The 27673-nt window shown below is 44.3% G+C and overlaps 9 protein-coding genes across 9 annotated transcripts; 6 read left to right on the plus strand and 3 right to left on the minus strand.

Annotated features, from left to right (window-relative positions):
* Positions 1 to 1335: 1335 nt before the first annotated feature.
* Positions 1336 to 8631, plus strand: I203_100158 (uncharacterized protein; the record flags this gene model as incomplete). The annotated part of the gene is made up of 10 exons (XM_019151295.1): positions 1336 to 1411; positions 1495 to 1577; positions 1636 to 1901; positions 1959 to 2350; positions 2434 to 6953; positions 7006 to 7096; positions 7147 to 8007; positions 8075 to 8181; positions 8249 to 8448; positions 8523 to 8631. 10 exons carry the CDS (start codon positions 1336 to 1338, stop codon positions 8629 to 8631), a joined length of 6705 nt encoding a protein of 2234 aa, XP_018999378.1.
* Positions 8632 to 9096: 465 nt separating this feature from the next.
* I203_100159 (uncharacterized protein) lies at positions 9097 to 11284 on the plus strand (the record flags this gene model as incomplete). Its single annotated transcript, XM_019151296.1, has 6 exons — positions 9097 to 9479; positions 9612 to 9784; positions 9850 to 9932; positions 10074 to 10774; positions 10833 to 10955; positions 11029 to 11284. 6 exons carry the CDS (start codon positions 9097 to 9099, stop codon positions 11282 to 11284), a joined length of 1719 nt encoding a protein of 572 aa, XP_018999379.1.
* Positions 11285 to 11704: 420 nt separating this feature from the next.
* Positions 11705 to 14209, plus strand: I203_100160 (GDP-mannose transporter 1; the record flags this gene model as incomplete). Its single annotated transcript, XM_019151297.1, has 10 exons — positions 11705 to 11746; positions 12034 to 12424; positions 12580 to 12635; positions 12739 to 12847; positions 12964 to 13052; positions 13123 to 13148; positions 13205 to 13235; positions 13296 to 13364; positions 13432 to 13605; positions 13754 to 14209. The coding sequence occupies 10 exons, from the start codon at positions 11705 to 11707 to the stop codon at positions 14207 to 14209; spliced, it is 1443 nt and encodes a 480-aa protein (XP_018999380.1).
* A 418-nt stretch (positions 14210 to 14627) lies between these two features.
* On the plus strand, positions 14628 to 15161 carry I203_100161 (uncharacterized protein; the record flags this gene model as incomplete). The annotated part of the gene is made up of 3 exons (XM_019151298.1): positions 14628 to 14666; positions 14822 to 14963; positions 15058 to 15161. The coding sequence occupies 3 exons, from the start codon at positions 14628 to 14630 to the stop codon at positions 15159 to 15161; spliced, it is 285 nt and encodes a 94-aa protein (XP_018999381.1).
* Positions 15162 to 15906: 745 nt separating this feature from the next.
* Positions 15907 to 16595, minus strand: I203_100162 (uncharacterized protein; the record flags this gene model as incomplete). The annotated part of the gene is made up of 3 exons (XM_065516579.1): positions 15907 to 15951; positions 16069 to 16464; positions 16566 to 16595. The coding sequence occupies 3 exons, from the start codon at positions 16593 to 16595 to the stop codon at positions 15907 to 15909; spliced, it is 471 nt and encodes a 156-aa protein (XP_065373397.1).
* A 580-nt stretch (positions 16596 to 17175) lies between these two features.
* Positions 17176 to 18422, minus strand: I203_100163 (uncharacterized protein; the record flags this gene model as incomplete). Its single annotated transcript, XM_019151300.1, has 3 exons — positions 17176 to 17203; positions 17260 to 17484; positions 17566 to 18422. The coding sequence occupies 3 exons, from the start codon at positions 18420 to 18422 to the stop codon at positions 17176 to 17178; spliced, it is 1110 nt and encodes a 369-aa protein (XP_018999383.1).
* A 1504-nt stretch (positions 18423 to 19926) lies between these two features.
* Positions 19927 to 23827, plus strand: I203_100164 (uncharacterized protein; the record flags this gene model as incomplete). Its single annotated transcript, XM_019151301.1, has 19 exons — positions 19927 to 20889; positions 21020 to 21112; positions 21187 to 21275; positions 21346 to 21423; positions 21483 to 21637; positions 21708 to 21860; positions 21942 to 22154; positions 22243 to 22424; positions 22514 to 22585; positions 22664 to 22780; positions 22842 to 22849; positions 22916 to 22969; positions 23040 to 23098; positions 23165 to 23270; positions 23333 to 23365; positions 23432 to 23460; positions 23547 to 23613; positions 23670 to 23700; positions 23765 to 23827. The coding sequence occupies 19 exons, from the start codon at positions 19927 to 19929 to the stop codon at positions 23825 to 23827; spliced, it is 2565 nt and encodes an 854-aa protein (XP_018999384.1).
* A 166-nt stretch (positions 23828 to 23993) lies between these two features.
* On the minus strand, positions 23994 to 25691 carry I203_100165 (uncharacterized protein; the record flags this gene model as incomplete). Its single annotated transcript, XM_019151302.1, has 4 exons — positions 23994 to 24444; positions 24521 to 24723; positions 24832 to 25304; positions 25394 to 25691. 4 exons carry the CDS (start codon positions 25689 to 25691, stop codon positions 23994 to 23996), a joined length of 1425 nt encoding a protein of 474 aa, XP_018999385.1.
* Positions 25692 to 25933: 242 nt separating this feature from the next.
* On the plus strand, positions 25934 to 27595 carry I203_100166 (uncharacterized protein; the record flags this gene model as incomplete). Its single annotated transcript, XM_065516580.1, has 6 exons — positions 25934 to 26031; positions 26098 to 26176; positions 26247 to 26484; positions 26563 to 26902; positions 26995 to 27199; positions 27272 to 27595. 6 exons carry the CDS (start codon positions 25934 to 25936, stop codon positions 27593 to 27595), a joined length of 1284 nt encoding a protein of 427 aa, XP_065373398.1.
* Positions 27596 to 27673: the final 78 nt, after the last annotated feature.

The following is a 27673-nucleotide window of genomic DNA, read 5'->3' on the forward strand; positions in this document are numbered from 1 at the left end:
GATGCTTGAGTGATGTCCGTAGCCGCGCGATCAACCCTGGTTTGAGTCATTTTTGGATTGACCATCAAATTGTCTTTTTGTGAAAGATACACACGACCTTCTTTGTTATTGTTCGACTATATAAGGCTTGATATTATCCTATAGATCAGTCGCGTAGCATAATCATCAATTTGACAGCAACTTACTTCAAAGTCTGCTATCGTCGAGGATTACTCATCCTCGAAGGTATCGCGCGGTCAATCCTTTCCCTTGCAAATCCCAATACATATCTTTTTATGGATTACACACAACCCTTCCTTTCGAGTCTGACCAACTTGTCAAATGACCATTTCACTCGTCATCCTCGGGTCAATCGTCAGATGAGTATATAAGGGTTGATAATGACTCGATTTATCAATCGCGTAGCATAATCTGCACACAGCAGCCAATCGGTATGAGCTCATTAATTGTTTGGGATGTTAATGAGCTCATACCGATTGGCTCCGTATGGAGTTCGAGGCTTCCATTCCAGCTTCGAAATCCCGCGATCAATCCTTTGTCGATATCGTTTCTTCTCTTCTTTGTATCTTCTTTCTGATGGATGACAAATGTTAGTATATTCCATACCGTTTCTCCTGTTAACGATGGATGATGTTAATCGATTATTTTGATTGGATTTCTGGTGTATTGGTTGTGATCAGTAACAAATCCTTCATCATCAGTATATATCGATACACCAACCCTGCCAAGCTGAGACACCATTCTGTTGATTCTGTTGAGCTCATAACATCGTGAGAAGACAGCATGAGAAAAGTAAATCCCCATCCATCATTGTCATCCCCATCATCGTCAATTCACCACCATGCACAGAACAGACCCAGCCGAAGAAAACCGACATGCTCTACAGCTGTAACAATTGGGGAGAGTGCCGTATTATGTAACGTGTCGATCATTTTAATTTAACTCACGTGTCTCGGTTGCCTCCACTCCTCGCGGTGGGGAATTTGTTTGTACCGGGTTGTACCATCATCCCCAAAGATGACCGTCATGCAGAGACTGATGGGATTTCCAGAAATTATCGATTACTGTCGACACACACGGTGCTGGCCATAGGTTACGTACCGTCATCATTCAACTTTCATCTCGCATTCACCTCTTCACCTCCTTCTATTCTATTTCGTCGTCCTCTTTCTTCCCAGAATACAATCGACAGCTGTTGGGATCACGACACCTGTAACAGCTAATATCACTCCCTTCTCCTTTTAACGACCCTGGTTTCCCGTTCATTTGATTTTTGGGCATCTTGTCTGTAGCAACTTCAATTCCCTTTCCCCAACGGACCCTCACCTTCCCAACATGTCCGTCGTTAACGGGACAGCTGCCAATGGTCAGGCAGATCAGTATGACCATGCTAGAGTAGCTCACTTCATCGGTAAGTCGAAAATCTCAAGCACGGACTCGAAGTGGAATAGAGTGAGCTCTGAGCTGACGATATCATCCTAAATCGATTTCCAGGTGCCAACAGCCTCGATGTAGCCACTGCTGGTAGAGTAACGGACTTTGTGAAAGCTCAAGGAGGTCACACTGTTATCACCAAGGTCCGTATCCTCACTCTCATCCATCTCGTCAAAAAGGGATACTAACAGTCTGTTGCAGGTACTGATCGCCAACAACGGTATCGCCGCTGTCAAAGAGATCAGATCCATAAGGAAATGGTCATACGAAACCTTTGGTTCAGATCGTCAGATAGAGTTCACTGTTATGGCTACTCCTGAAGATTTAAGAATCAATGCAGAATATATTAGAATGGCAGACCGATACGTCGAAGTACCAGGTGGTACCAACAACAACAATTATGCCAACGTCGATTTTATCGTCGATGTAGCTGAAAGAGCTGGTGTACATGCCGTATGGGCTGGTTGGTGAGTATATCTCAATTGCCCCATTCATGTAAAACTGGTTGCTAATGGTTGATATAGGGGTCACGCTTCTGAGAACCCTCGACTTCCCGAAACCCTTGCCAAATCGAAGATCGTCTTCATCGGTCCACCAGGATCAGCTATGCGATCATTAGGAGACAAGATCTCTTCCACCATCGTAGCTCAACATGCCGAAGTACCTTGTATGGCTTGGTCCGGTACTGGTATTTCAGATACGATGCTCTCCCCTCAAGGTTTTGTCACTGTACCAGACAAGGCTTACGCCGACGCCTGTGTAACATCTTGGGAACAAGGATTAGAAAGAGCCGAGAAGATCGGATGGCCAGTGATGATTAAAGCCTCAGAAGGTGGTGGTGGTAAAGGTATTAGAAAAGTGGAAGATCCAGAGAAATTCAAGAACGCTTTCCAAGCTGTAGCGGGAGAAGTTCCAGGTAAGTCCAATGACCCTCGCAGTCTCTGAAACCACCCATTTAGTCAGCTATATCACGCTTATCATATAAAAATCTACTTCTAGGTTCCCCAATATTCATCATGAAACTTGCTGGATCAGCACGACATCTTGAAGTCCAACTTATGGCAGATCAATACGGTAACGCCATCTCCCTTTTCGGTCGAGATTGTTCCGTGCAGAGACGTCACCAAAAGATCATCGAAGAAGCCCCTGTCACTATCGCTCGACCTGACACTTTTGAAGAGATGGAGAAAGCTGCTGTACGACTTGCCAGGCTCGTCGGTTATGTCTCAGCTGGTACCGTCGAATACCTCTACTCCCACTCCGATGATTCATTCTACTTCCTCGAACTTAACCCTCGTCTCCAAGTAGAGCATCCTACTACCGAAATGGTCAGTGGATGTAACATCCCTGCTATCCAACTTCAAGTTGCTATGGGTATTCCCTTACACAGGATTAGGGATATCAGAACTCTCTACGGCATGGACCCCCACGGTGTCACCGAGATCGACTTTGACGGCACCCGACCTGAATCTGCCAACACCCAGAGAAAACCCAAACCAAAGGGTCACGTCATCGCTTGTAGAATCACTGGTGAAAATCCAGACGCTGGTTTCAAGCCTTCTTCAGGTAACCTTACAGAATTGAACTTCAGATCTAACTCAAACGTCTGGGGTTACTTCTCCGTTTCCTCTGCTGGTGGTCTCCACGAATATGCAGATTCCCAATTCGGTCATATCTTCGCTTACGGTATGGAGCGTAGTGAAGCTAGAAAATCGATGGTAGTCGCCTTGAAGGAACTTTCCATCCGAGGTGAATTCCGAACTACCGTCGAATATCTCATCAAATTGCTCGAGAAACCTGAATTCGAGAATAATACCCTTACCACCCAGTGGCTTGATGGCCTTATCGCTGAAGGTATGACATCTGAACGACCTGATCCAGTGGTCGCAGTCGTCTGTGGTGCCGTCGTCAAAGCTCACATCGCATACGAAGCATCCCTCGCCAAATACAAATCTGTCTTAGATAAAGGTCAAGTACCATCCAAAGATACCCTTCAAACCTTCTTCAAGAGCGAATTCATCTACGAAAACGTACGATATTCCTTTGCTATGGCTAAATCATCGCTCTTCTCCTTTACTCTCTACCTCAACGGTGGTCGAATCTTTGTCGGAGCTAGAAGCTTGAGTGATGGTGGTTTGTTGGTATCACTTGAAGGCGCTTCCCATACCGTTTACTGGAGAGAAGAAGTCGGTGCTATGGTCCTTTCTATTGACTCCAAGACAACTGTTATCGAAGATGAGCAAGATCCTACCCAACTCCGATCCCCTTCTCCCGGTAAACTTGTACGGTACCTTATCGACTCTGGCGATCACATTGATGCTGGCGATGCTTACGCTGAAATCGAAGTTATGAAGATGATCATGCCTGTCACTGCTAGTGAAAGTGGTATCGCTCAGTTCATGAAACAACCTGGTCAGACCCTCGCTTCAGGTGAACTCCTCGGTATTCTGACTCTTGATGATCCAACCAAGGTTAAATTTGCCAAACCTTTCGAAGGTATCCTCCCCACTTTCGAGCTCAAGAATGGTCGTTACGGCACCAAACCCCATCAACGACTCAGAGAACACCTTGAAGTCCTTTACGACAACCTCCAAGGTTTCGACAACAGTGCTTCTGTCTCAAACTCCCTTCGTATCGTCGAGTCTGTCTTGAAAGATGCCGACTTACCTTACTCCAACGCTCAAGAAGTCATGTCTACACTGAGCGGTCGAATCCCTCAAAAGCTTGAAGAAGAGATCCGATCTATACTCGACTCTAGCCGAGCCAAGAACCTCGAATTCCCATCACTACGATTGAAACGGACTATCGATCTCTACATCGATGACAACGTGCCACCTAAAGAGAGAGCACAAGTCACTGCTGCCATTTCCCCTCTTTCAGTGGTCATTGACGCTTTTGCCCATGGTTTAAAAGTTCACGAATGGAGAACATGGGCCGATTTACTCAACTACTTTGCCGATGTCGAAGAACCTTTCGCAGACACCACCAGAACTGCTGAAAATATCGTGCTCAAGTTGAGAGAAGATAACAAGGATCTCGATGCTGTCGTCAAGCTTGTTTTATCCCACAGCAAGATTGCTCTCAAGACCAAGCTCATCCTCGCTTTACTCGATATCGTTAAGGCTGAATCTCCACGAGCTTCCATGACCCCTGAGAGTCACATCAACGAAGTTCTCAGTCGATTAGCCGCATTGGAGTCTCGACCTGCTGCCAAGGTAGCTCTCAAGGCTAAGGAAGTATTGATCGTTGGTTCTCTTCCATCTTACGAAGAGAGACTAGGTCAACTCGAACAGCTCCTCAAGGCTTCTGTCACTACCAGCTATTACGGTGAACTTGGTTCTGGACACCGACTTCCTTCCGCTGACATGCTCAAGGAGGTCACCGACTCGCGATACACCGTTTTCGACGTGCTCACCACTTTCTTCGAACACGAAGACCCTTGGGTCGCTCTTGCTTCTCTTGAAGTGTACATTAGACGAGCTTACCGAGTCTACAACGTCATGCATCTTGACTACGAAGTAGGAGAAAACGGTGAACCTCACATCGTCACCTGGCGATTCAAGCTGGGTTCTCCTCAATCCGAACCAGTCACTCCTCGTGTCGATTCGATGAAAGATTTCACCCGGATTGCTTCGATGTCTGATCTCAACTATGTTGTCAACACTAAGACTGAACCTACCCGGTTCGGTCTCATGACCTCTTATAACAAACTCGCCGACCTTGAAAACGGATTCTCCAAACTGTTGTCAATGTACGCTCCTTTCAGCCATGCTGAATTCGCTGAGAAATACGGTAGCGACGCTAGAAGTCCTCATGTCATGAACGTCGCTTTGAGACTCTTCAACGGTGACCAGGAATTTACCGATGAACAGCTCAATGAACGATTCCACGCTCTCGCCAACCAGTACGCCGATAAAATCACCAGCAAAGGTATTCGAAGAGTCTCGTTCATGGCCTGCAGAAAAGGTCAATATCCATCGTACTTCACCCTCAGACCTACTTCCGATGGATCATGGAAAGAAGAAGAGGCTATCAGAAACATTGAACCAGCTCTCGCTTATCAATTGGAACTCGGACGATTGGTCAACTTCAAGATCACTCCTCAACCTTCAACCAACAGACAAATCCACGTCTACCACGCTGTTGGCCGAGAGAACACCTCTGATGTTCGATTCTTTGTTAGAGCTCTATTGCGACCTGGTCGATTCCAAGGTCAGATGCAAGTCAAGGAATATCTCATTTCCGAGACCGATAGATTGGTTGGTGATATCCTAGATACCTTGGAAGTTGTGTCCGGTCAAATCAGACAAGCCGACTGTAATCACATCAGTGTCAACTGCGTCTATTCTCTCAGTGTATCCTTTGACGATTTACAAGAAGCTCTTGCTGGATTCATTGAACGACATGGTAAGAGATTGTGGAGATTGCGAGTCACTCAAGCCGAAATCAGAGTTGTCATCGAGGATGAGGAAGGTAATCCATTGCCTATTCGAGCCTTCATCGAGAACGTTTCTGGTTTCGTCGTCAAATATGAAGCTTACCAAGAAGTCACCAACGACAAGGGTAAATCAATCCTCAAATCTATCGGAGAACAAGGTCAATTCCATCTTCAACCTGTCAACTTCCCATACACCACCAAGGAATCTCTCCAACCTAGACGATACCAAGCTCACGTTATCGGTACCACTTACGTCTACGACTTCCCTGACCTCTTCAGACAAGCTGTTGACAAAGCTTGGCGACAGCTCACCCAATATCTCCCTCACATCAAAGTCCCATCTGACCTTCTCCAAGCCTCTGAACTTGTACTCGACGAACATGGTGAACTGCAAGAAGTCAACCGACCACCTGGTCTCAATACTTGCGGTATGGTAGCTTGGGTTTTCACCATGAAGACACCTGAATACCCCAAGGGCAGAAAGGTAGTCGTCATATCTAACGATATCACCTACCAGATCGGTTCTTTCGGTCCTACTGAAGATGAGTTCTTCTACAAAGCTACTCAACACGCTCGACACTTCGGTCTCCCACGAGTATACCTCTCGGCCAACTCTGGTGCTCGTATTGGTCTCGCCGAAGAGGTTATGTCCTTGTTCGATGTCGCATGGCGAGAACCTGGTAAACCCGAAAAAGGTTTCGATTACCTCTATCTTACACCTGAGAAACTAGAGAAACTCAACACCCTTGGTGCTGGCAGTGTGATCACCAACGAGATCGAAGTTGACGGTGAACGAAGACACCAAATCACCTCGATCATCGGTTTGAAAGATGGGTTGGGTGTGGAATGTCTCAGAGGATCAGGTTTGATTGCTGGTGAGACCTCAAGAGCGTACGACGATATCTTCACCATCTCCATGGTCACTGCCCGATCGGTCGGTATCGGTGCCTATCTTGTCAGACTTGGTCAACGTGTCGTACAAGTCGAAGGTCAACCTATCATCTTGACTGGTGCTCAAGCTATCAACAAGGTTTTGGGTAAGGAAGTGTATACCTCGAACATTCAATTGGGTGGTCCTCAAGTAAGTGTCGCGTTTGGCGATACGAAGGCACATTGCTAACAGTGTGCGATAGATCATGTACAAGAATGGTATCTCTCATCTTGTTGCTGCGAGCGACTTGGATGGTGCTCTTCAGATCGTCAACTACTTGATGTTCATTCCTGGTGAGTCAAATGCGTCACATGCAGACGGTCTTTACTGATATATGAAACAGAACGACGAGGACGAGCTATCCCTATCCTTCCTACCGGCGACCCATGGGACAGGAACGTCGAATGGAAACCCACCAAAGCCGCTTACGACCCCCGAAACTTCCTTGCTGGTTGTTACGAGGATGTAGACGGTGTGAACACATGGAGATCTGGTATCCTGGATAACGGAAGTTTCTTCGAGACTATGGGTGGTTGGGCTCAAACCATCGTTACTGGACGAGGAAGACTTAACGGTATTCCCGTAGCTGTTATTGCAGCTGAGACTCGATCGATCGAAAGGGTTGATCCAGCCGATCCAGCCAATGAGAACTCTCAGGAATCAAGAGTATCACTCGCTGGTACGGTCTGGTTCCCTGATTCTTCAAGAAAGACCGCTACCGCTATTGAAGATTCCAACAGAGAGGGATTACCTTTAGTCATCTTTGCCAACTTCCGAGGATTCTCTGGAGGAATGTCCGATATGGCTCAAGCGATCTTGAAAGAAGGAGCCAAGATCGTTGATGGACTTTCATCATACAAACATCCTGTTATCGTCTACTTGGTACCCAACGGTGAATTACGAGGAGGTGCATGGGTAGTATTGGACCCATCGATCAACCCTGAACATATGACCATGTTCGTTGACAATGACTCGAGAGGTGGTGTGTTAGAACCTGAAGGTATAGTAGAGGTGAAATACAGGAAACCAAAGGTACAAGCAACGATGGCTCGACTCGATCCTGAATATGCAGAGCTCAAGAAAGCGGTTGAGAATGCTAGTGCATCCGCCGAAGAAAAGGCTGCTGCCACGGCGAAACTTGAGGCTAGAGAGAAACACTTGGGTCCTGCTTATCAATCGATTGCCCTTGAGTTTGCTGATTTACGTGAGTATGATTGTTGCGCCCTCTTGGATGCTTTAGCGGTAATGCTGATGCGAATACAAACAAATAGACGATCGAAGTGGACGAATGAAAGCCAAGGCTGATTGTATACCTTGTGATTGGGAGAATTCGAGAAGAGCCATCTACTGGTCATTGAGGAGGAAATTGAGTGAAGTTGTGAGTTTTATCAGCTGGCATAAGATAGCCGTAATGGTAATCAAGCTGATCAATTCCTTTTGCTTAGCGAATCATGAGGAAACTATCGACTGCCAACCCCAACCTCACTTATTCCGAACGAAAAGAACTGTTATCTCAATTCGTACCATCTGATATTGGGTCTGATTCCGATGTCGCTTCATACATCGAGAAACAATCGGACAACATCGAAAGTTTCGTTCAATCCGTCAGGGACGATTACTGTGCTGAGACTTTGGTTTCCTGGGCGTGAGTATCAGTCTCTTTCGTCAATCTGTCTGAGAGCTGTCTTATTGACCATGTCGTTGTACTCCCTTCCATAGCTCAAGTAACCAAGAAGGTGTGATGTCTGGATTCAAGAGAATTTTGGAAGGTTTATCACCCGAACAGAAAGCTGAAGTATTAGCTGAGCTTGGTGTTACCAAAGCTTGATTGTGACATGTGATTAGAGTGGTCGTTTTTTTCCATATCATTGGCATTTTCTTTTCTTTCTTTCTCATGTGTACATAGTAAATACCCATTTCCAGGTTTTGGTATCACTTCTCTCTCTTTCTCTCGCATATAGATATTCTATCAGGTATAGGTATAGGTATAGGAATAGGAATTGAATATACAAAATATCAATATGCACGATTCATGTCTTTCTCTTCTCTCTGTTGGAATAGATTAGCATAGTGCCACAGTTGATGTACAGGTGGTATATCACCGATAATTGATTCCGCCCCTCTATAATAATTAATTGTGGTTGTCCCTCTTCCTGCCAACTCGTGCTTTTCTCATCTTCCCCATAATCATAATCATCCCTCTGCGATCTAATCTAATCAAAGTCAAAATTCAACAGACAGAAACCGGTGGAGGGTGTCCACTCGTCTCTGGATCCTCATTGTATACTCATCAATGTCTCTACCTCTTCCCATATCAAATACTCCTAGTAGTACTAATGTTCAAGTCAATGGGAATAGCAATGGAGCGATAAAGGAAGAATCAAATGTAATAATAGTGAAAAAGGAAGAACCCGAGACCGACTCCGTTTCCGAGCCAGTACGAGTACCGTCAAATGGTACTCCCACTATACCAACGGACTCCAAACCCGCCGCCATCCCCACTCCTCAATCATCCTCTTCTTCTTTTCCAGGCCAGGTGAATGCCCAAGCTGGACCTGGACCATCGACCGTTGAGTACTCTCAATATGAGAGAGCGATCAATGATAAAAAGAGGAAATGGGGTTTGATGGGGTATGAGGAAAACGAACTGGGATTGTTGGAAGAGGAATATCTAAAGTGAGTGTTTTTGATGATATATTCCTAAACAAGGAATCATAGTAATGCCTATATACATAAATATTATATAAATATCAGTTTCCTCTCATTAGGTTTTGACTAATCTCCCCTTGATGAATTCCACTTTTACAGTCTGAACCTCGCTCTGCAACTCGATCAAACTTCCACCCTTTACCCTTCTCCACCTACTCGATTCGAATCTTATGAAGATATGGTAGATAGGTTGATGCCTTATCATGTTTGGCAGATATATGATGAAGAGCTGAATGGACAGTTACCTAAATCGAAAGAAAAGGAATTGAAAGGTGAGCTTCGTTGTCTCCATTAGCTTTCGAGGTTGCGCATAGCTCATCAGGAATTTGTGTCTCAGAAGTACAAGATGCTAGTGGACTTGTTGAGAGGGTTAGGAGGGTGGAAGATCGCTTTGGGAAGTTTAGGATGAGGGTTGATGAGGTGAGTGAATTAGGTTCATTGTTATTCTCGTTTTCCCCAAGTGTACGATGTTAGCATTGCATTATACCTTGTCCTCAAATTTAACTTTTACTTGACGAACGAATAAGGAGCAATGCTGATCATACTTCTGAATTGACGTAGAACTCGAACATGCCATCGTTGATACCGATGTACCAGCAAACCAATCAAACGTTAAAAGAGGAAATATCCTCCTTACAGACTATTCTTCGTCCGTTGAATGCCGAATACGCGTTGATAGAGAAACAGCAGGAAGACAAGCGACGTGCGGAGGAAGAGAAGAAAAGAAGGGAAGAAGAGAGATTGAAAGCTATCGAAGATGAGAGGCGGAGAAGGGTGGTAGCGCAGCAGAGAGCGGAAGAGGAGATGAGAAGGAGGAAGGAGGAAGAAGAGAGTAGGAGGTTGAGGGAAGAAGAGGAGAAGAAAAAATTGGTTTTACAGTCTTCCACCAATCCTATCAACACCAATCCCACACCACCGCACCATATTAATCAACCACCATCCATCGCTTCACCACCATCTACGCCCTCTAGCTCGTATCTGGACAGAGGTAAACCACGAGGAAGACCTAGAGGAAGAGGAAGAGCAGGTGTGAGAGAACCTAGTACACCTCATTTGACCGGACAGACCAATGGTGTTGCAAACGCAAACCCGAATACGCCCAGTCCCAATCCCATTTCTACATCTACCCCTTTACCTGGGGGAAGTAGTACGAATCGACCTATCACGCCTGGTACACCTGGTACTCCTGGCCAGGCAGCAACACCTGCTTCTACACCTGCGGGAGTTGTGAATAAAGGTCCAGTATCTTTGACTGTTAATAGGTAAGCTGGATTCTGAAACTCAGCTGCATGTCAGCTGATCGTGAGCCTCTGTCAATAGATCATTGATACCTCAATTGATATCTCTCGAGTTACTTTTACCGAACCCTACACCGACTTCGCCTAAAACACCCGCTACGATCATCAGATATCTGGAGGATAAGAATTCTGTGGTGCTTTCCGTGTAAGTTTTAGCTTATCGACAATTGATTAGGGTGTGAAAAAAGCTGATTTTTCCCGGATGGGATGAATATAAGGAATCTCACGCAATGTACGAAGACTCAGTTGATCGCCTTGGCAAAATTGCTGAATGTCAGTACCAAGGCACCTGCACCTGGTACGGCAACGACGACGACGACGACAACGACACCGGCGGCTGCTTCGACCAATGCTCAAGCTGTTAATGGGAATGCGCCTGCTCAGAGTGGGAATGTAGCTGCAGGCCCTCAAGGACAGGTGAAACCGCAGGTAGAGGGGAATGGTGCATCTGCAGCCGGACCCAGTAAACAGTGAGAACAGTGAGAACAGTGGATTGTTGGATAGAGAAGTGCCGAGTGAGGAGATGATGATTGCATGAGCATGACACATGTGTTGAGATAGTGTAGCATTGTTCTGATCTGTATGTTGCATATTCATTCGTCACTGGTCTGTATCGTCATGACCTTCCCATGCATAGGATTGATCAGTGCAAGCTGTGCAGTGATTGGCAGTTGAGCAGTTGACTCATTCACTCATCTCATCTGGGGGTTCCTTTGGGTAGGAGTATTTGATCGATATTCACATTCACAGTCGCACTCACATTCATCTGACTTGGCAAAGTGAATATATGTTGACTGAACAGCGCAACAGCTATCCGTATTCCTGCTCTTCTTGCCTCCTCATCCCTTCTCTTCTGCTTAATATCATCATCATACAAAGTTGGTGGATCATATCATGTCCTCTTCATCTTCATCCTCTTCTGGCGCGAGTTTACGAGTGAGTCTAGTGCATCAATGTTTATGTAATGGTCTACCACGTTTTTTTTTGCTTTTGCTTTTGCTTTTTTTGTCTGTCATATCGTGACCCTGAATACAGCTACGCTATTTCTGCTCTAGCTACTCTACAGTCTAGATTGTGCTTTGATACGATAATTCCAATCCATCTCATAGTTAGCTACTCTTTCATTCCACTCCCATCGCTTCTCATCTTGAAATAGTACTGCATACTGGCGCGGATCATACAGCTGAAGAGAGGTATCTTGTCAATTGCACTCGGTGTTCTAGCAACCTCAACCACTCTATCATCGACCCATCTCAAATCCCTCAAATACATTACCTTTAACAGGCTTGGGTCCAAACCTCAGTCCTAGAATAATAGGTCACGGATACGGTCTATCTATCCCTTCTCCTATCCCGGAACGATCTCACGAAACTTCACCTCTCCCCGATTACGACGATCAAGAACAAGGTCTTAAAGGCCATTTGGTAGATTTAGATAACATGTCGAAACCTTTCGTACCTACTCCTAACATCTCTCGACCCGGTACACCCGGAGGCGGGGCGAAGGACGATGCAAATGCTATGCTATTGAATAATCTCGGGGCGGATAGAGAGAGGGAAGGGAGAGAGAGGAGAGAGGAGAGGAGGGATGATAAGTTGGCGGGGAAGGAACAAGGTGAGTTGGGATGTCTTTTCGCTATTCGCTATATCATTAATCAAATGCCATCCTTGATACGGATGTTTGATTCTTGATCATCTCATTTGGCTTGCCTGTATTCTTTGGATTGTATCATACATGTGGATGATAGCTGATACTCGGATATCATTTAGCCCTACCCATTCTCTCTTACTGCGCCGCAAGTATCATGATGACAGTAGTCAACAAGGTGAGTCTCAGACGTCTCATGAAACGCAATTCTTCCTTGATGTGTAAAGGGAATATCATTTCGGATATCACATACTGAATTCATTGTATGATTATCACCACAGTACGTCGTATCGGGTAGACACTTCACTATGACCTTCTTGTTACTCGCTATTCAGTCGGCGGTTTGCGTGTTGGCTGTATGGTCGGTAAAGAGATTTGGAATAATCACTTGTAAGTTATCATACTATTTAGTAACGAATACGACATCACTGTACCACGGATACGGGAGTGCACATGAGCATATCATCAATCACTCGATAATCTCGCTAATCCGTTCTACTTTTCAGTCCGAGACTTCGATATGAAAGATGCTAAAGCATGGTGGCCTATCTCTACGTTACTCGTGGCGGTCATTTATACCGGATCAAAATCATTGGTGAGCTCATCTACCTTCGACGACAGTCATTCTGAAGTACTGTCGCTAATAAGCATCTTGGGAAATTCAGCAATTCCTGTCCATTCCGGTTTACACGTGAGCTAATCATTCCTAACCAAGTTACACGCAGAGCTGACTTTTTGCATTATAAGTATCTTTAAAAATCTCACTATCATCCTCATTGTGAGTGATGAATTTTTTCGCCATGGGTAAGGGCAGCTGATGATTTGATTCATCTCTTAGGCCTACGGAGAAGTGTTCATGTTCAATGGAGTTGTAACCGGACTGACCCTCTGCTCCTTCGCCTTGATGGTATGTCAGCTGCTATCACGGGGTGTACGTCTCGGTTGATCTGAGTTGTTTTCTTAAAAATCTCTAGGTCGGCTCCTCCATCATCGCCGCTTGGGCAGATATCACATCTTTCCTGAACTCTCCACCTGAACTCGACCCTACTACCGGTCTCGAAATTGCTACTGGACCCATATCGACTATCGGTGGAATAAATGCTGGATACGTTTGGATGGCCGCTAATTGTTTGGCATCTGCGGCTTACGTGAGTGACAGTGACTAGGAAGAACGCGTTTCATCGGTGCTGTCTCTTTCAGACCAAATCCTTCACGGCCTACACATCTGGCGTTTGAGACATGGCTTCGTCCTTATACTACCAATGCTGACATGATGCTTCCTACCATCCCACCTAGGTCCTCTTCATGAGAAAACGAATCAAAGTTACCGGATTTAAAGATTGGGATTCGATGTTTTACAACAATTTCCTTTCTATCCCAGTACTCATGGTCTTCTCCCTCGTAATCGAAGATTGGGGGACTGAATCGCTCTCGCTCAACTTCCCAGAATCCAACAGATTTATACTATTATCGGCCATAGCATTCTCAGGCGCCGCAGCTGTATTCATCAGTTATTCCACTGCTTGGTGTGTTAGAGTATGTGGATCGACCACGTATTCTATGGTTGGGGCACTGAACAAACTCCCCGTCGCGGCCAGTGGGATGTTGTTCTTTGGTGATCCGGCGAGTTTCGGCAACGTCTCTGCGATTGGAGTTGGAGGACTGGCGGGGATAGTGTATGCTGTAGCTAAGACGAATCAGGCAAAGGTTGATCAGGCGAACAAACTTAGAGCGGCTGGTGGGAGGGCTTAGAGTGGACAAGGTAGATGTGAGGATCAGATTAAAAAGGACTGCCGGATGTTGGGACGGAGGGAGTAGATGATGGACGGAAGGTCGACAACATATACACCACCACCTAAAATATATATCCATTTCTCATATAGTCAAAATAGAAAGTATCTTATACCTGAACTTATAGCATATAGCGAGCGGTCAAGCAGACATGAATGTTATATGGCCATGTACACAGACAGGGTGCACGTGGCATTACGTCATCGATGTTATTGTTGACAACATGACATGTCTTGATGAGGTCGTGACGGGTTCAAGGTCCGAATGAGGAATGTATATAAACAAGTAACATACCGCCACCCACTTATTCCTCTTTCTTCCATTCCTTCATCTGCTATCGATCTATTTTTAACCTAGCAAATACATCTGAGCGAACACCATGTCCAATCTTATCGAAGGGTTATTCCATACCATCCAAGTGTGTTCATTCGTCCACCTCATTCTTCATCTGCAGGTCTAGCAGCGAGACTTGCTATTGCTGTACTGTCGAGCATCTATACCTTCTCTCATCTGTCTCCCCTCTTTCTTTCCAAGTTGGTTGAGTAGCAGATACTAACCACGTCTTATGAATAGGGTATCTTACAAAGTATCTTGGCTGTCGTTCAATCATTCTTCAACATCATCTTCTCTCTTGTCCAGGGTGTCACTTCGTTGATTTGGAATACACTTGAGAGTGTTGCGGAATTCATTGGAGCTTCAGTCCATTTCGTCATTTGTAAGTATCCCCATTTTTCTTCTTTGCCGTTGACTTGTACTCCTTATTGAGAGGATTACACTGACGACGTCTTGCTCCGGTCAATCAATTATAGCAAACATTGTGATCCTCGGTTTGATCGCTGTTGGGATAGTCATTTACAATGATAGGAATAAGAGGGGTACGTTGGGTAATGATCTCAAGAAGAAGGCTCAATGAGTGGAAGAGCGTAAGGGTAATCTCATAACAATGCCGAACAGTAGGAAAAGAACGGAAGTGTGATAGGATATATGATGTGGATAATAAGAATACAATGGAGGAAGAGTTTGATTTACTTTGTAAATACAATGTATATATAGGCAAATCTAATAGGTAAATAGCTAAATCAATGAAGAGATGTATCATTCATATTCATATTCATTTTCGCGGACATGAACATGAACTAGGGGAATGAGAATTGCGTACTGATACTCGTACGTCAGTCGAGTATGAAATGATCTTATCAGCTTCAAGCAGTGATCGAATTCGAGTGATTAAACCATCACACTTGACTTGAGTCAATCTGCTGCTGATCGAATGACATGATTTGAACTAGACCGAAAGTATCGTCCATTCATCGCTAAGATCTGAGAGACTCATAGGTCTGTCATGAGCTGACAAGGTTAATGAGGTTCATGATGCGTTATCGAATAAAGTGTCTCAATTTATACACACGCCTTCAATCTCAACACTTGCGACATCTGTATCATCGTGTTGGGAACTGGTCAGTCAATCAAACGCGATAGGTAAAATGCATAGAAACAGATAAATCCTATACGTCTGAATCCCAGGTACCCCTTTTTATCAAGCTTTTTTGATCATCCCCTCTGCGTGATATCGAACAATATCCAACCTAGTCCTATCGGTCAATCTAATGTCTCAAATTGTGGATGGGAATATGGTATGGAAGTAATGTTGGAATCGCTTAAGAAGGGGGAGCACCAGCACCTCGACCGACACCGCCGAATCGCTATTAAAGACACGACATATCAGTATATGGTATATGATGGGTATGATCAGGCGTTGGATACAAGGGACGAGTCGGACATCGGATGATTCTTCCGATATATTTCGAATATACACTCACAGGTCTGTAATCACCTGAAGCACCTTCTTTCTCACCATCATCTCTTCTTCTGTATTCTCTATCACCTCTTGGAGCTCTGTAAGCACCACCTTCTCTGTTTCCACGGTCACCGTATCCGGAAGGTCGACCTTGAGGTCTGGCGGGTTTCATGTGAGTTTGAGGGACGATCTCAGAAGGGAGGTTAAGGAATTCTCGGAGGTAAGCTAAACCCTCTTCGGTGAGGGTGTAGTAGTACCATTGCCAGGAGAATTGAGTCTTGACGTATCCCTTGGAAGTGAGGGATTGCATAGCCTTGATGACCTCGAGGTTTTTCACAGAGGGGATATCAGGGTGAGCAGGTCGGTTGAAATCCTTAGGAGCGACTAAAACACCTTCTTTGAAGAGGGTTTCGTAGATCTAACAAAATGATCAATGAACAAACATGCGATCAGTCATCCATCCGAATAACTTCAACAGACCACTTCATACTCGTGTTTCTGAGAAAAGATGATACCCACAACTCGTCTGTTTTGCTTGGAGATCAACATATTGACAATCTAAATTTCCTTTTTTAATTTGTAAACGAAGAAAAAGTGAAGAAAGAGGTTTTAGTGCTTGGTGCTTGCTTGTAAAAAGGCCGCTGACTAGATGACAGTGAAGAAGGTCAGTATACGGTGTGATCACGATGATAGGTATGGGTATGACTTACCTTTGGCGTGTACGATGGGGAGAAGAAGGATAAGTAAGACTGATGATAGATGAATTTTTGGCTGTGGATGGTGCGGTGGTTGTTGCTGCCATGCATATCAGACAGACAACCAGATATTTTGATAAATTCACGGTTGTGACGAAACTCCGTCGGTGTTTTAGTAAATGTGGCGATTTTGCACCTGCTCGATCTTGGTTTGGTTTGGTTTATTTGGTTCCGGTAGGCTTCTATCAGGTTGAGGATTGTACGATGGCATGTGCGGCTGCTTCTGACAATTTGCACAATAGTCGAGTACACCTTATTTAACTGGTGATGTATGGTCAATCAAATACGAATGTATAGACACACCCAACCGCTACAACTGCATGAGAAGCATAATACAACGGTCAGGCTGATCGAATTCCTTGTCACTCGCGAAACTAGAGCACGACGACCTTCCCATCCTCGCTGTGAGGTCACTCTGTCAGCAAATGCGATGACATTGATGAGGAAAACCAACTCACTATTCGTACCATAAAAGGAGATAAGATGATTCTCCTTCTTCCTCTTCTATCCGATAGGAATATTCATGACCCAAGGGTTTTTTATTCGCATGACCAATCGCATTTTGAAAATCTACCAGAGCAAGCTGACCGTTTGGTCTTTGCATTATATGACGTGTGAAGACGGATCCATGCAGAGCGTGATTCTTGTAGATCGCCTCTTGGTACAGATCGTAAATCTTTTGCCTAAGTCAGAGTTAAATTAAAGGATCAGTATCTGAATTTTCCATAAATTGCATGAATGGATGAATAGATGAATGGACTGACCGGATAAAGGCAGGTTCCAGTGAGATTCGTAATTTATCAGGATATAACAGCTCACCCACATCCTCTGATATTTGCATGATCACTTTAGGTGAGTTACTAGCACGACCAACAGGGAACCAAGCGAAAGTACCGAAATACAATGGTACGACTGATCCTTGCTCAGATACCAGTACATGACGGTATATATAATCTTCCTTCAAAACGGCTTTCTGAGCTGATTCTGTGGTGTGTTTATAGGCGTTTCGATCATAAGGGTTCCATGGCAGCGTTTGCGGAGTATGTAACAGAAACTCATTGGGGTTTGTGAGCTTGATCACGACTTTCTTGGATACCGATTGATCTAGATTTGAACCGATGGTTCTGATGGTTCCTCGATACACGTCCCAAAGATTGCCGGTATGTATGTAGCTATCGCAATAGACTTGGTAGACCAAAGGTTGATGTACAGGTAATGTATCTATTCCTAGAAATCTACGGAGCCATTGTATGGAATTGTAGAACCATCTGAAAGGGATCTTGACCTTGCCCGAGGGAGAGCTAGATAAAGCTCCAGGCGACCAGGGAGAATTGTACGGGTTTGCAGACGAAGGTCGTTTGAAATCGAAGGTATGATGGTCGAAACCATTGAAAGGCTTGGGATCCCCTGCCGGAGGGTGCCTGGAGTCACATTGGAAGCGTTGAAATCCAACTTGATCGTTATGTGGGTTGGAGTAGCATATATGGCTGCGACCGTCTTCAATTTCTCTATTTAGTTTGAGTACAATCCGGTCAGCATATGGGAAAAAATCTGTCTCCTCATGGTCCACCGGGAGCACATCATCTACATTCTCGTAGGGGATCGGTAAGATTGCTGGCATGGTCGTATGAAGGGTGTGTTGGGTTTTATCATCGAGATTTGGTTGGGTAACGTCACTCCCTTACCATGTGGACACCCCCACCCCGTGTACAGTGACTCTATGGTGGGTTTTTGGAAATTTTCAGAAGGCTGCAGTGCTTGCATATATTCAGATAGAGCCTTGGAGATTGGTATGTGGGTAAAAGAGCACTGTACTACCTCGGCATATGACTTGTATGCATGCATGAATTAGTGAAAAGACGGGCAGGACCTAGTCAAAGTTCTCTCAGCCAAAATTTTGGCTGAGGAAATTTTGATCCGTGATCATGTCACACACAGGCTTCATGCATGCGCTTGAGGCATAGGATGGGTTACCATACTTAGGGTCTATCCATATACCAAATTCTAAGGCTCTAGAACAAGGGATGCATGTTTAATAAAGAGATGAAATATCGGAAAACCTCACTGTAGAGCCACTGTACACAAGGTGGGGGTGTCCAGAAGGTAGGTGAGTGACGTTAGGTGCTTGTGCATATTGAACTTGTCAATGTTTAGATGTAGGTTGACAGGATAGGTATGAGTCAGTAAACGGATCAAGGTTGAGGTTGACGTTGCGGCTGGTCAACCAATGACGCAAGCTCAGAAGGCGATTTGGAGTATCGAACGCACGACACTATGACTCGAGTGACCAACTTGATGTCTTGTACCCTGGGTTGCCGGTCCATTTCGGAGGTAGATAAGATGAAAAGTCCCCCCCCTATTAATGAATATCCCCACTTCACCTCTGTCATGTCCTCACCATTTTCAATACGGATATCCTCACTTCCATAGTCAGTGATAATGTCAGATATACCATAACCGAAACATCTGCTGTCAAAAGAAATGTTTATCAAGATGCTAAGAACCACCAGGAATTCGTGAAGGATTGTCTCGACGCGTCCTCTATCCTTCCTAGCAGGATCGTTCGAATCGATATTCACCTTGCTCATCAGTCATATCGTATGTTTCCCAAGTCAAGATTTTGTATAAGTTTGAGAGAAATAAGGGGTCTCGCCGTACTATCTCCTGTAACCATTAACTTCGGATCAACCTAAGTTTATGCTTTATTTTTCACTCAATTTCCCTGCACCTCGTGGGATTTTTAATAAGAACTGAGAAAGTTATTTATGGGTTGAATCGTTGAATCTCAGATTTCACCCAAAAGGCAGTATTACCTTAACGATTCTCATCACTCAATACATGCTTGTCTCTTTTGTGCGATTGGTTGATTATCTGTCGATACATTCCTTGTCGAACACAATCGTCTTGTGTTTCGTCTCTGATCAAGAAGTAGAGAGATTGTAAAATCAAAATCAACAAAATCAAAGACGCGTCTTTCGATCAATCTCATGGCAATCTCGCAGTGAAAAATCACTTGATCTTCACTTGATCTTCACAGACTACGACACGACTACTGCGGGATATTATCACTTCCATCGATCGGACTCGACTGTCGCCTGATCAAGGTATATATCTCATCAACCGAGATGGCCCCTTCTTACCCTTTCTCTCGCAATCACCCATCATCCTCTTCCTCCTCATCTTCATCGCAGCAAAATGGCAATGCTACCCCCACTCAACGCAATATCAATCAGCAAGCAAGTAGAGTCATATCCGCCACCGGTATACAGAACTCACCAGCAGCTCATGCACATAACCAACTAAATGTCGCTTCACCATCAAATTTGCGATCTCGTGTGGTCTCACCTAGGTATTCCAATACAATCACTCAGGCTAATGTCGATACCTTCCGATCTGAGAATGACAATTACCCTTCTCCTACTAATAGTTTCAAAAGGGGCAAATCAAAGAACAAGGGAGGATGGATAGAATTAAGTGGGAATGGGACTCCTTCACCAACTAAACCTAAGGAGATTGATGGTTTGCCTGTACCGAAATACGATTCGAGAGGATATCCTACTAAAGATAGGGATTGGAACGATGAAACTTACTATGATGGTGGGAAAGGAAAAGGCAAAGGGCTGGGTCTAAGATCATCCCACTCGAATGATAGTTTATCTTCTGAAGTTTCGTCAACGGGTGCAGGAGTCAATGAAGAAACTTCAAATTTCCTCAACACAGGACACAAACCTCAAAATTCGTACTATATGCCCCAGTACTCTTCATCTTCTTCTGCGTCAGCTTCAGCAAGCGGATCTTCGACTGGTCCATCGCCAGTATCCCTCTATCCACCGAATTTAGATTATTCCCTTTCGTCCCCATCATATTTGCCTTATGACCAACCAACCGGTGTGGTACCCAAATCCAACCCCTTACCGAGCTTGTACGGCGAGTCGAGAGTATCCCTCGATTCTCTAAACAGTGGGGAAAGCTTGACGCAGTTCAGGAAATATGATCATCTGAGTTACGCGGAAAATGGAGATAGGGGTTATGGATATAGTAATTTTAGTATATCTAGTAAGGGAGGTAAGAAGCATTTGGCGGATATGGTGAGTTTCCTTCTTATCTCATTCGAAGATCCGATCCTTCAGAATTTGGCAGATTCATCTTTGTATACTTTGTGTGATCGTCTTTGACGAGATCATAACGGACTGACATCAATTCTGATTCTACTCGTAGTTCTCCTTACCCGCAGATCCATCGACATGGTCAAATTTAGGTCCAGAACCAGATGATGATTTCCATGATCCCGATTATAGACCAGCTAAGAAAGTAGGTCGCGAACCTAAACTTCTATCCACGAGTTTTGCAATCGAGATGAACGCTGACGAATATGATACACGTAGAGCCGTTTTCACGCTGCGATCTTTACTTGGAGAGGGGCTGCGAATTTAGGCTGTCTGTTTGCTATGTTATTGGTATTGGTCATCCTCTTGTGAGTGGACCGCGTTTGTTCCGTTTGTTGGGATGCAAGAATGATATACTGATACCTGATGGTGGTTTAGTGCTGGCTATCCGATATTAGATAATTATCTGAATAAACCCATCAATTCGCATGGGGCATACAATTTAGGAGGGATTAAGTGTGTCTGAAAATATTGACTGGGACCGGTTTCCTGTACTGATTGATATCCATCTGCAGCTCTACAGGTCAGATACCCGATATTGGAGCATTCCAACTGATAGATAAAGATACACCCTCATCGGCATATAGTTGGACAAGTCTGGAAACGGGCGAAGAATGGGAATTGGTCTTTTCTGATGAATTCAATAGGGATGGAAGGAAGTTTTACGGCGGTGAGTCATCATCATGATCTTGTTAAGTGATCAAGCGACTGATTTCATTGTATTTTCTCTGCTCAATCAGGCGATGACCCTTATTGGCAAGCTGTCGACCTGCATTATTGGCAGACGAATAATCTAGAATGGTATGATCCTAGAATGGTAACTACCAAGGACGGTAAATTGGAGATAACCTTGGATAAAGTCACGACGAACGGTATGAACTATACTGGTGGCAGTGAGTCTGGAACTTCAAACTCTTCCCTCGCCTATCTTATTCCATTTACAGTGCTTTGAAACTAATTTTTATATGTCACAGTGATATCGACATGGAATCAAATGTGTTTCACAGGAGGTTACGTAGAAGTATCAGTATCTTTACCCGGAACAAGCAATGTGTACGGCTTGTGGCCTGCTATCTGGACGATGGGTAATTTGGGTCGAGCGGGTTATGGTGGATCATTAGATGGGATGTGGCCTTATAGTTATGATTCCTGCGATGTCGGAACTTTACCTAATCAGACGTTAAATGGTGAGCAAAGCGATAGTTCTCGCTCCTATCTCTATCACATCCGTTATTCCGAAATCGAGAGTGTGGACTGAATGGAGATCCTTGGTAGGTAAACCCGAATTGACTACTACGGATGGTGATCCCAATTACGATTACTCGCTATCTTATCTCCCAGGTCAGAGATTATCGAGCTGTACTTGCCCCGATGACACCACCCATCCAGGACCAAAATTGAGTAATGGCACTTTCAAAGGTAGAGCTGCACCTGAAATAGACCTGTTCGAGGCAACAGTGAGTTTGTACTTCTCCCAAATCTCGAGCGCTCAATCTAAATGTGAAAGGAAAGTGACTGACCATAACGTGTGGTCACGCGACGATAGGTCAATGCTGAATTACTGGAAGGTGAAGTATCTCAGTCTGGTCAATGGGCACCTTTCAATCCTCATTACTACGTGCGTTTCTCATATCATATCTAACCGTAGCGATCTGCTGATGGTTTGCTGTGCTGACTTTACTTTTGTACTTGTCAGTTCCTCAATTCCTCAACGAAAGATTATGAGATCTATGACGATACCGTCACGAAGATTAATGAATATATGGGAAGTATATACCAACAAGCTACTTCTGGATTATCAGTCACCGATCAAGTGAGTTGGCTATTATCTTAAAATTGCTGGAACTTTGCTGATAGTTGAATCTCTCATATAGAATTGCTAGTATGTCTGTGTTTAGCTCGAAGGCTCCCTTGTGAAGTATTCTAACAATGTATTTTGTATCGTTAGTGAGCAAAACACAAACTGTTTCTCTACTTATGGGTTCGAATATGCCCCAGGAGCGTGAGTTGAATCTTCGTTCATCTCATTCATGTTGAAAGGAGGCAGCCTGACAATCATGTTTCATTCCCAGAGATGGGTATATTACTTGGATCAACAATGCCAAGAAAGCATGGACCATACGTGGAGCAGGTAAATTATGCCTGTATCTTTTCATCTATACAGGCTCATCCATGACAATTGACATTCATCTTTTAGCGATGGGTCCGAATGATGAAGCGATGGTCGGTCAACGGCTAGTATCGGAAGAACCGATGTATCTGATTATCAATCTTGGTATCTCAGAAAACTTTGGTGCTGTAGAGTAAGTCATTCACAAGCTGTTGGGATCGGTACAGGTGTCTGACCTTGGTATGATCATTCTAGCTATGATGGATTGGAGAAGCTTTGGCCCGTAAAGTGAGTCTGCACAGCAATCATATCGCAGTAAGCTTGCAATAGCTAACGATCGAATCTTCCTGATAGGATGGAAGTCGACTATATCAGAGTATATCGTGAGTCAACAAGATTCTGAACAGATTAGCAACGGACTATCTCCATGGACTAGAATCTGGTCTCTGACGCATGATAACACTCACAGAGGATCCCAACAAGAGGAACATTGGATGCGATCCTGCTGATATGCCTACTGCCAAATATATATCAATGTGAGTGAAAAGTGCAACGCAGGAGCTTTCAGATGTTGACATTGATTCGTCTATAGGTTCCCCGAGATCTACAATGACCCGAATATTGTGAGTGACTGCATATTAACGACATGATTATCGCAGGATGACTGATTTCTCACTCGTCTGATAGACTGTAATGGACCAAATACCGAATTTCACGAAACCGAAGAATAGATTGGTTGATACGTGCTAAGCATGTACCAATCTCATTCATCTTATCTCATATCACAACTTGCATTTGCAATATCATCTAGCAATATCTCCTCATCCTCCGATCATATAGACCACATCATACTCGACAGAATAGTCGTTTCTCATTTGTTGTCATCAAATGCATTGTTTACATTGTGCATTGTCTATCAGTACGGTCCGAACCTGTTTCCTTTCCTTTTCTCTTTCCTCTTATCTTTTCCTTTATCTGCATTATTTCCACCACCTATGATCGGTCCATACCTTGGACCTTTCTCTTCCTCATCATCTAAACCCATACTATCATCACTCCTATCACTCTCTTCAGATTCAGTTTCAATCTCACTTTCCTCATCCATATCTTCATCCTCGTCCTCATTCTCATCTCCCGATAGATCAATCTCGTCATCGCCTACTACCAATTTATCAGGTAACGAGTTGAGGTTCCAGCCAGATATCACCCCGTCCTCTGATCCGGTGTAGATCGCTTCGTTCGATAAGTCGTGAAATAATGCTCGGACCACATCTTTGTGCCCTCTACTTTTCGACGGACCAGATAAGAGATAAGCTGAAGGTGAATAATCTGTAGATGTAGAATGATGTTGAAGGATTATATCGCCTCTGTTCAAACATGACACACGCAGATTAGCAAATATATCGACTTCATGAAGTTGGTATGGAATATGAATATACTTACTCGTTCGTACCGACAGCCGTGATCGCACCTCCATTCTTACCTACTCCGAGAGACGGTATAACGTCGATAAGGTAATCTGATTTCAATTGAATCTTGGATTCCATCTCTTCCGATGCTGTTTGAGTGAACGTCGGACCTTGTTTGGGAGGTTTGAAAGACTTGAATTTGAATGATGATGAGGGGTATTCGATATGGTTTTGAAGCTGTAACAAATAGTATACAATATCAGAACAGTCAATTCAGCAGTAAGATACAAGTGGATAGACTAAAGGTGAATGGTTGAAATGACGATCATTTGCGTCTTCACTCACCTCCAGTTCATCTCCCGCTTCACCACCCAATCCCAAATCCCACGTAGCTATGCCATCCATATCTGACCTAGCCCAGAACTTCATTTTCCCCTTATGCAAATACCAATTCGAATCTGCTATACTCTGATTCCAATTCTCCGTACAGATAACAGCTTCATCTTCGTCCGCCTCTTTCAGATCACTTAATGCTATTAACCCGTCGGTCGATGAGGATAATAACAATCTTTGAGGTAATGGTCCATTCCTACTACTGGATGCAGATGATTGGAAAGTTGATGTTGAAGGTAAGATGGATAGATTGGTTATGTCGTCTGAATGAGTTGAGGAATGTAAGTATATGGTTTGAGAGGGATTTCGATTATCCCAATACATTATATGCGATTCGGAGGATACGAGCTCTGTTCCTGCTATTACCAGGTGATCCCGCTCGGAGATAGTAAGAGCAGTCACAGGAATAGGTTTTCTTACGGCAGCTGGAAGGCATCATGATCAGCTCATCTGTGCTATATAAACTTGGGTCACTGAATATGCTTGGGTACACTAGCTGAGCTAGTCTACTCACCCCGTATAACAGTCCCAGCTCTCCTACTCCTCTCATCCCATCTTACAATACTCCCGTCTTTCGCACTTGACCAGATTGCATCTTGATCTACAGCGATTGCAGTGACGTTCCCCTGATGTTCACCTGTGAGTCTTTCAACAGGTTGCAACGTCTGGTTATCCACCAAGGTGAGATCAGGTCCTGGGTGACGGAGGATGAGATGTGGGCTGGTCGGTGAAGGTTTGATCGAGAGGATATATGGTTTTGAAGGGAGTGGAGAGGAGAGGGTAGCGTAGATTGATGATGGAGGAGCTGGCATCTTGCGTCTTCACTCAGATACTTCTTACTGCTGATAAAGCTGAAGAGTGGAGAAGAGAAGAGGAGATGATGAAAACAGTTGAATGAACAGAGATCCAAGTTAGAAGCTTGAATGAACCATTTTCAGGAACGATTTCCCGAAATTTCAAGGATGAAATCATTCGAAGATGTCAGTTTAATCTCGCCTTCTCACTTCTTTCTATCTTTCTTGACGTTTACATAACTTATACCAATCACCTCAGAATGTCAATAAGACAGCCTAAACCACTTCAGATACGTCTACCCTTCTCGGTACCGAAACCTAACAAATCGACCAATACCGATATAAAGATATGCGGAATGTAGGTGAGCTCAATTTCCTCTATGAAGATCAAGACGAGCTCATCAATTTTGGTTTTTTTCTTTAGATGTCGGAAGAAAGAAAGTAAATACGTTTGTCCGAGATGTAATATCCTGTATTGCTCTCTAGACTGCTTTAGGGATGAGGTAGGTCTAAACCTCATATCATCAGTAACACCTCGAGGAGAGAATTGCTAATCACGATCCCGGTTATCAGTCCCACTCACAATGCTCTGAACCATTCTACAAATCCACTGTCCTCTCGTCTATAGCGGCTGATCCCAAAGCCGGTTTGGAAGAGAAGAAATCTATGGTAGAGATGCTGAAACGCTTCGAAGAGTCTCAGGCGGAAGGCGGAGAGGGGTCTGAACAGTTCTTAAAGGAATTGGAAGAGCTAGAAAGGGAGGAAGAGGAATATGATGAGTTGCTAGAGAAGCTGGATGGAGTTGATTTGGGTGAGGACACGAGCTCCAGATCACAACAGGCTGTTTTTTTCTGACATGATAGCTGATATCCTATCTCTCCGGACATAGATTCAATCGATTCAAATCAATTATTCCACCTCTTACCTCAACAACATCGAGATGCCTTCCTGGCAGCCCTCAAGAACCCCGACTCGGAAGAGGCGAAGGAATTGCTCGAGGAAGCTACCAAAGACGAGGACGAGGATCGGGATGTGCCAGATGTTTACCCTTGGTGGGAAGAGCAGCAGCTGCAAGAGAATAAAGAAGCAGATGATGATGACGAGGCTGAGGAGAAGACTAGAATACGGACTGCTCCTGTACCTGGTCTGATACCTGATGAAATCATAAATGCCATCTCACCACCTGATGGTGTAGGGCAGAAATTGATCTACAATGCTGTCGCTATATGGTGAGTTGACATTTTTACTCACCATCTCATCTCAATTGTCCCTCCTCCTTGCATTCGCCCAGTATCATCACGCTGAATTTCCATCCTTTTAGCATCGCCTACTTACACACTTTACTATCTTTCCGACTCCCCTCCCTCTCTTCCAAGTATCTCCAACAAGCCAATATCACACCCCAAGAGGTCAAGGAGTATATCGGTAAACTGGTTCCATTCCTGATCGATCCAAAATCCACAGTGAGATATGAAAATCCAAGTTCGGCATGGGGCAAGGTGTGGGATAATATAGTTGAGGATGTGGTAAGCGTCGTCGATCTCTTAACATAGACCATGCTCTGCGTTCTCGGTGCTCATGCGCATATTGTGTTCTAGCCATCCTCACATTCCAGCATTTCGACACTTCAACATCTTCTTTCCCTCGTCCCTCCTTTATTCCACCCTCCGATTGTCCAACCTTCCTTTCCCAAGGTCTTTAACGTCTTCAGTAATTTATACCATTTTTACGGTATTCCAAAATCCGGTGGAGCAGTTCCAAGGAAATTGGCATTTTATTACAAAGCTTTACTGTCATTGAATAGATCAGATTGGTTGGGTATCGAAAAGCAGTTGGGAAATGAGCTGGAAACGATCAAGATTGAGCATGAAGATGTTAATCCTGTTGTGCAAGAAGAAAGGAATGAATTGAAGGTATTGTAATGATATCATGATATTAATGCATGGATGAGTTGTTGTATAAATGATCGGATCTGCATCCACTTCACACTAGCAAGTCAT

This window comes from Kwoniella mangroviensis, assembly GCF_000507465.2.
Source record: "Kwoniella mangroviensis CBS 8507 chromosome 1 map unlocalized Ctg01, whole genome shotgun sequence".
Lineage (NCBI taxonomy): Eukaryota > Fungi > Basidiomycota > Tremellomycetes > Tremellales > Cryptococcaceae > Kwoniella > Kwoniella mangrovensis.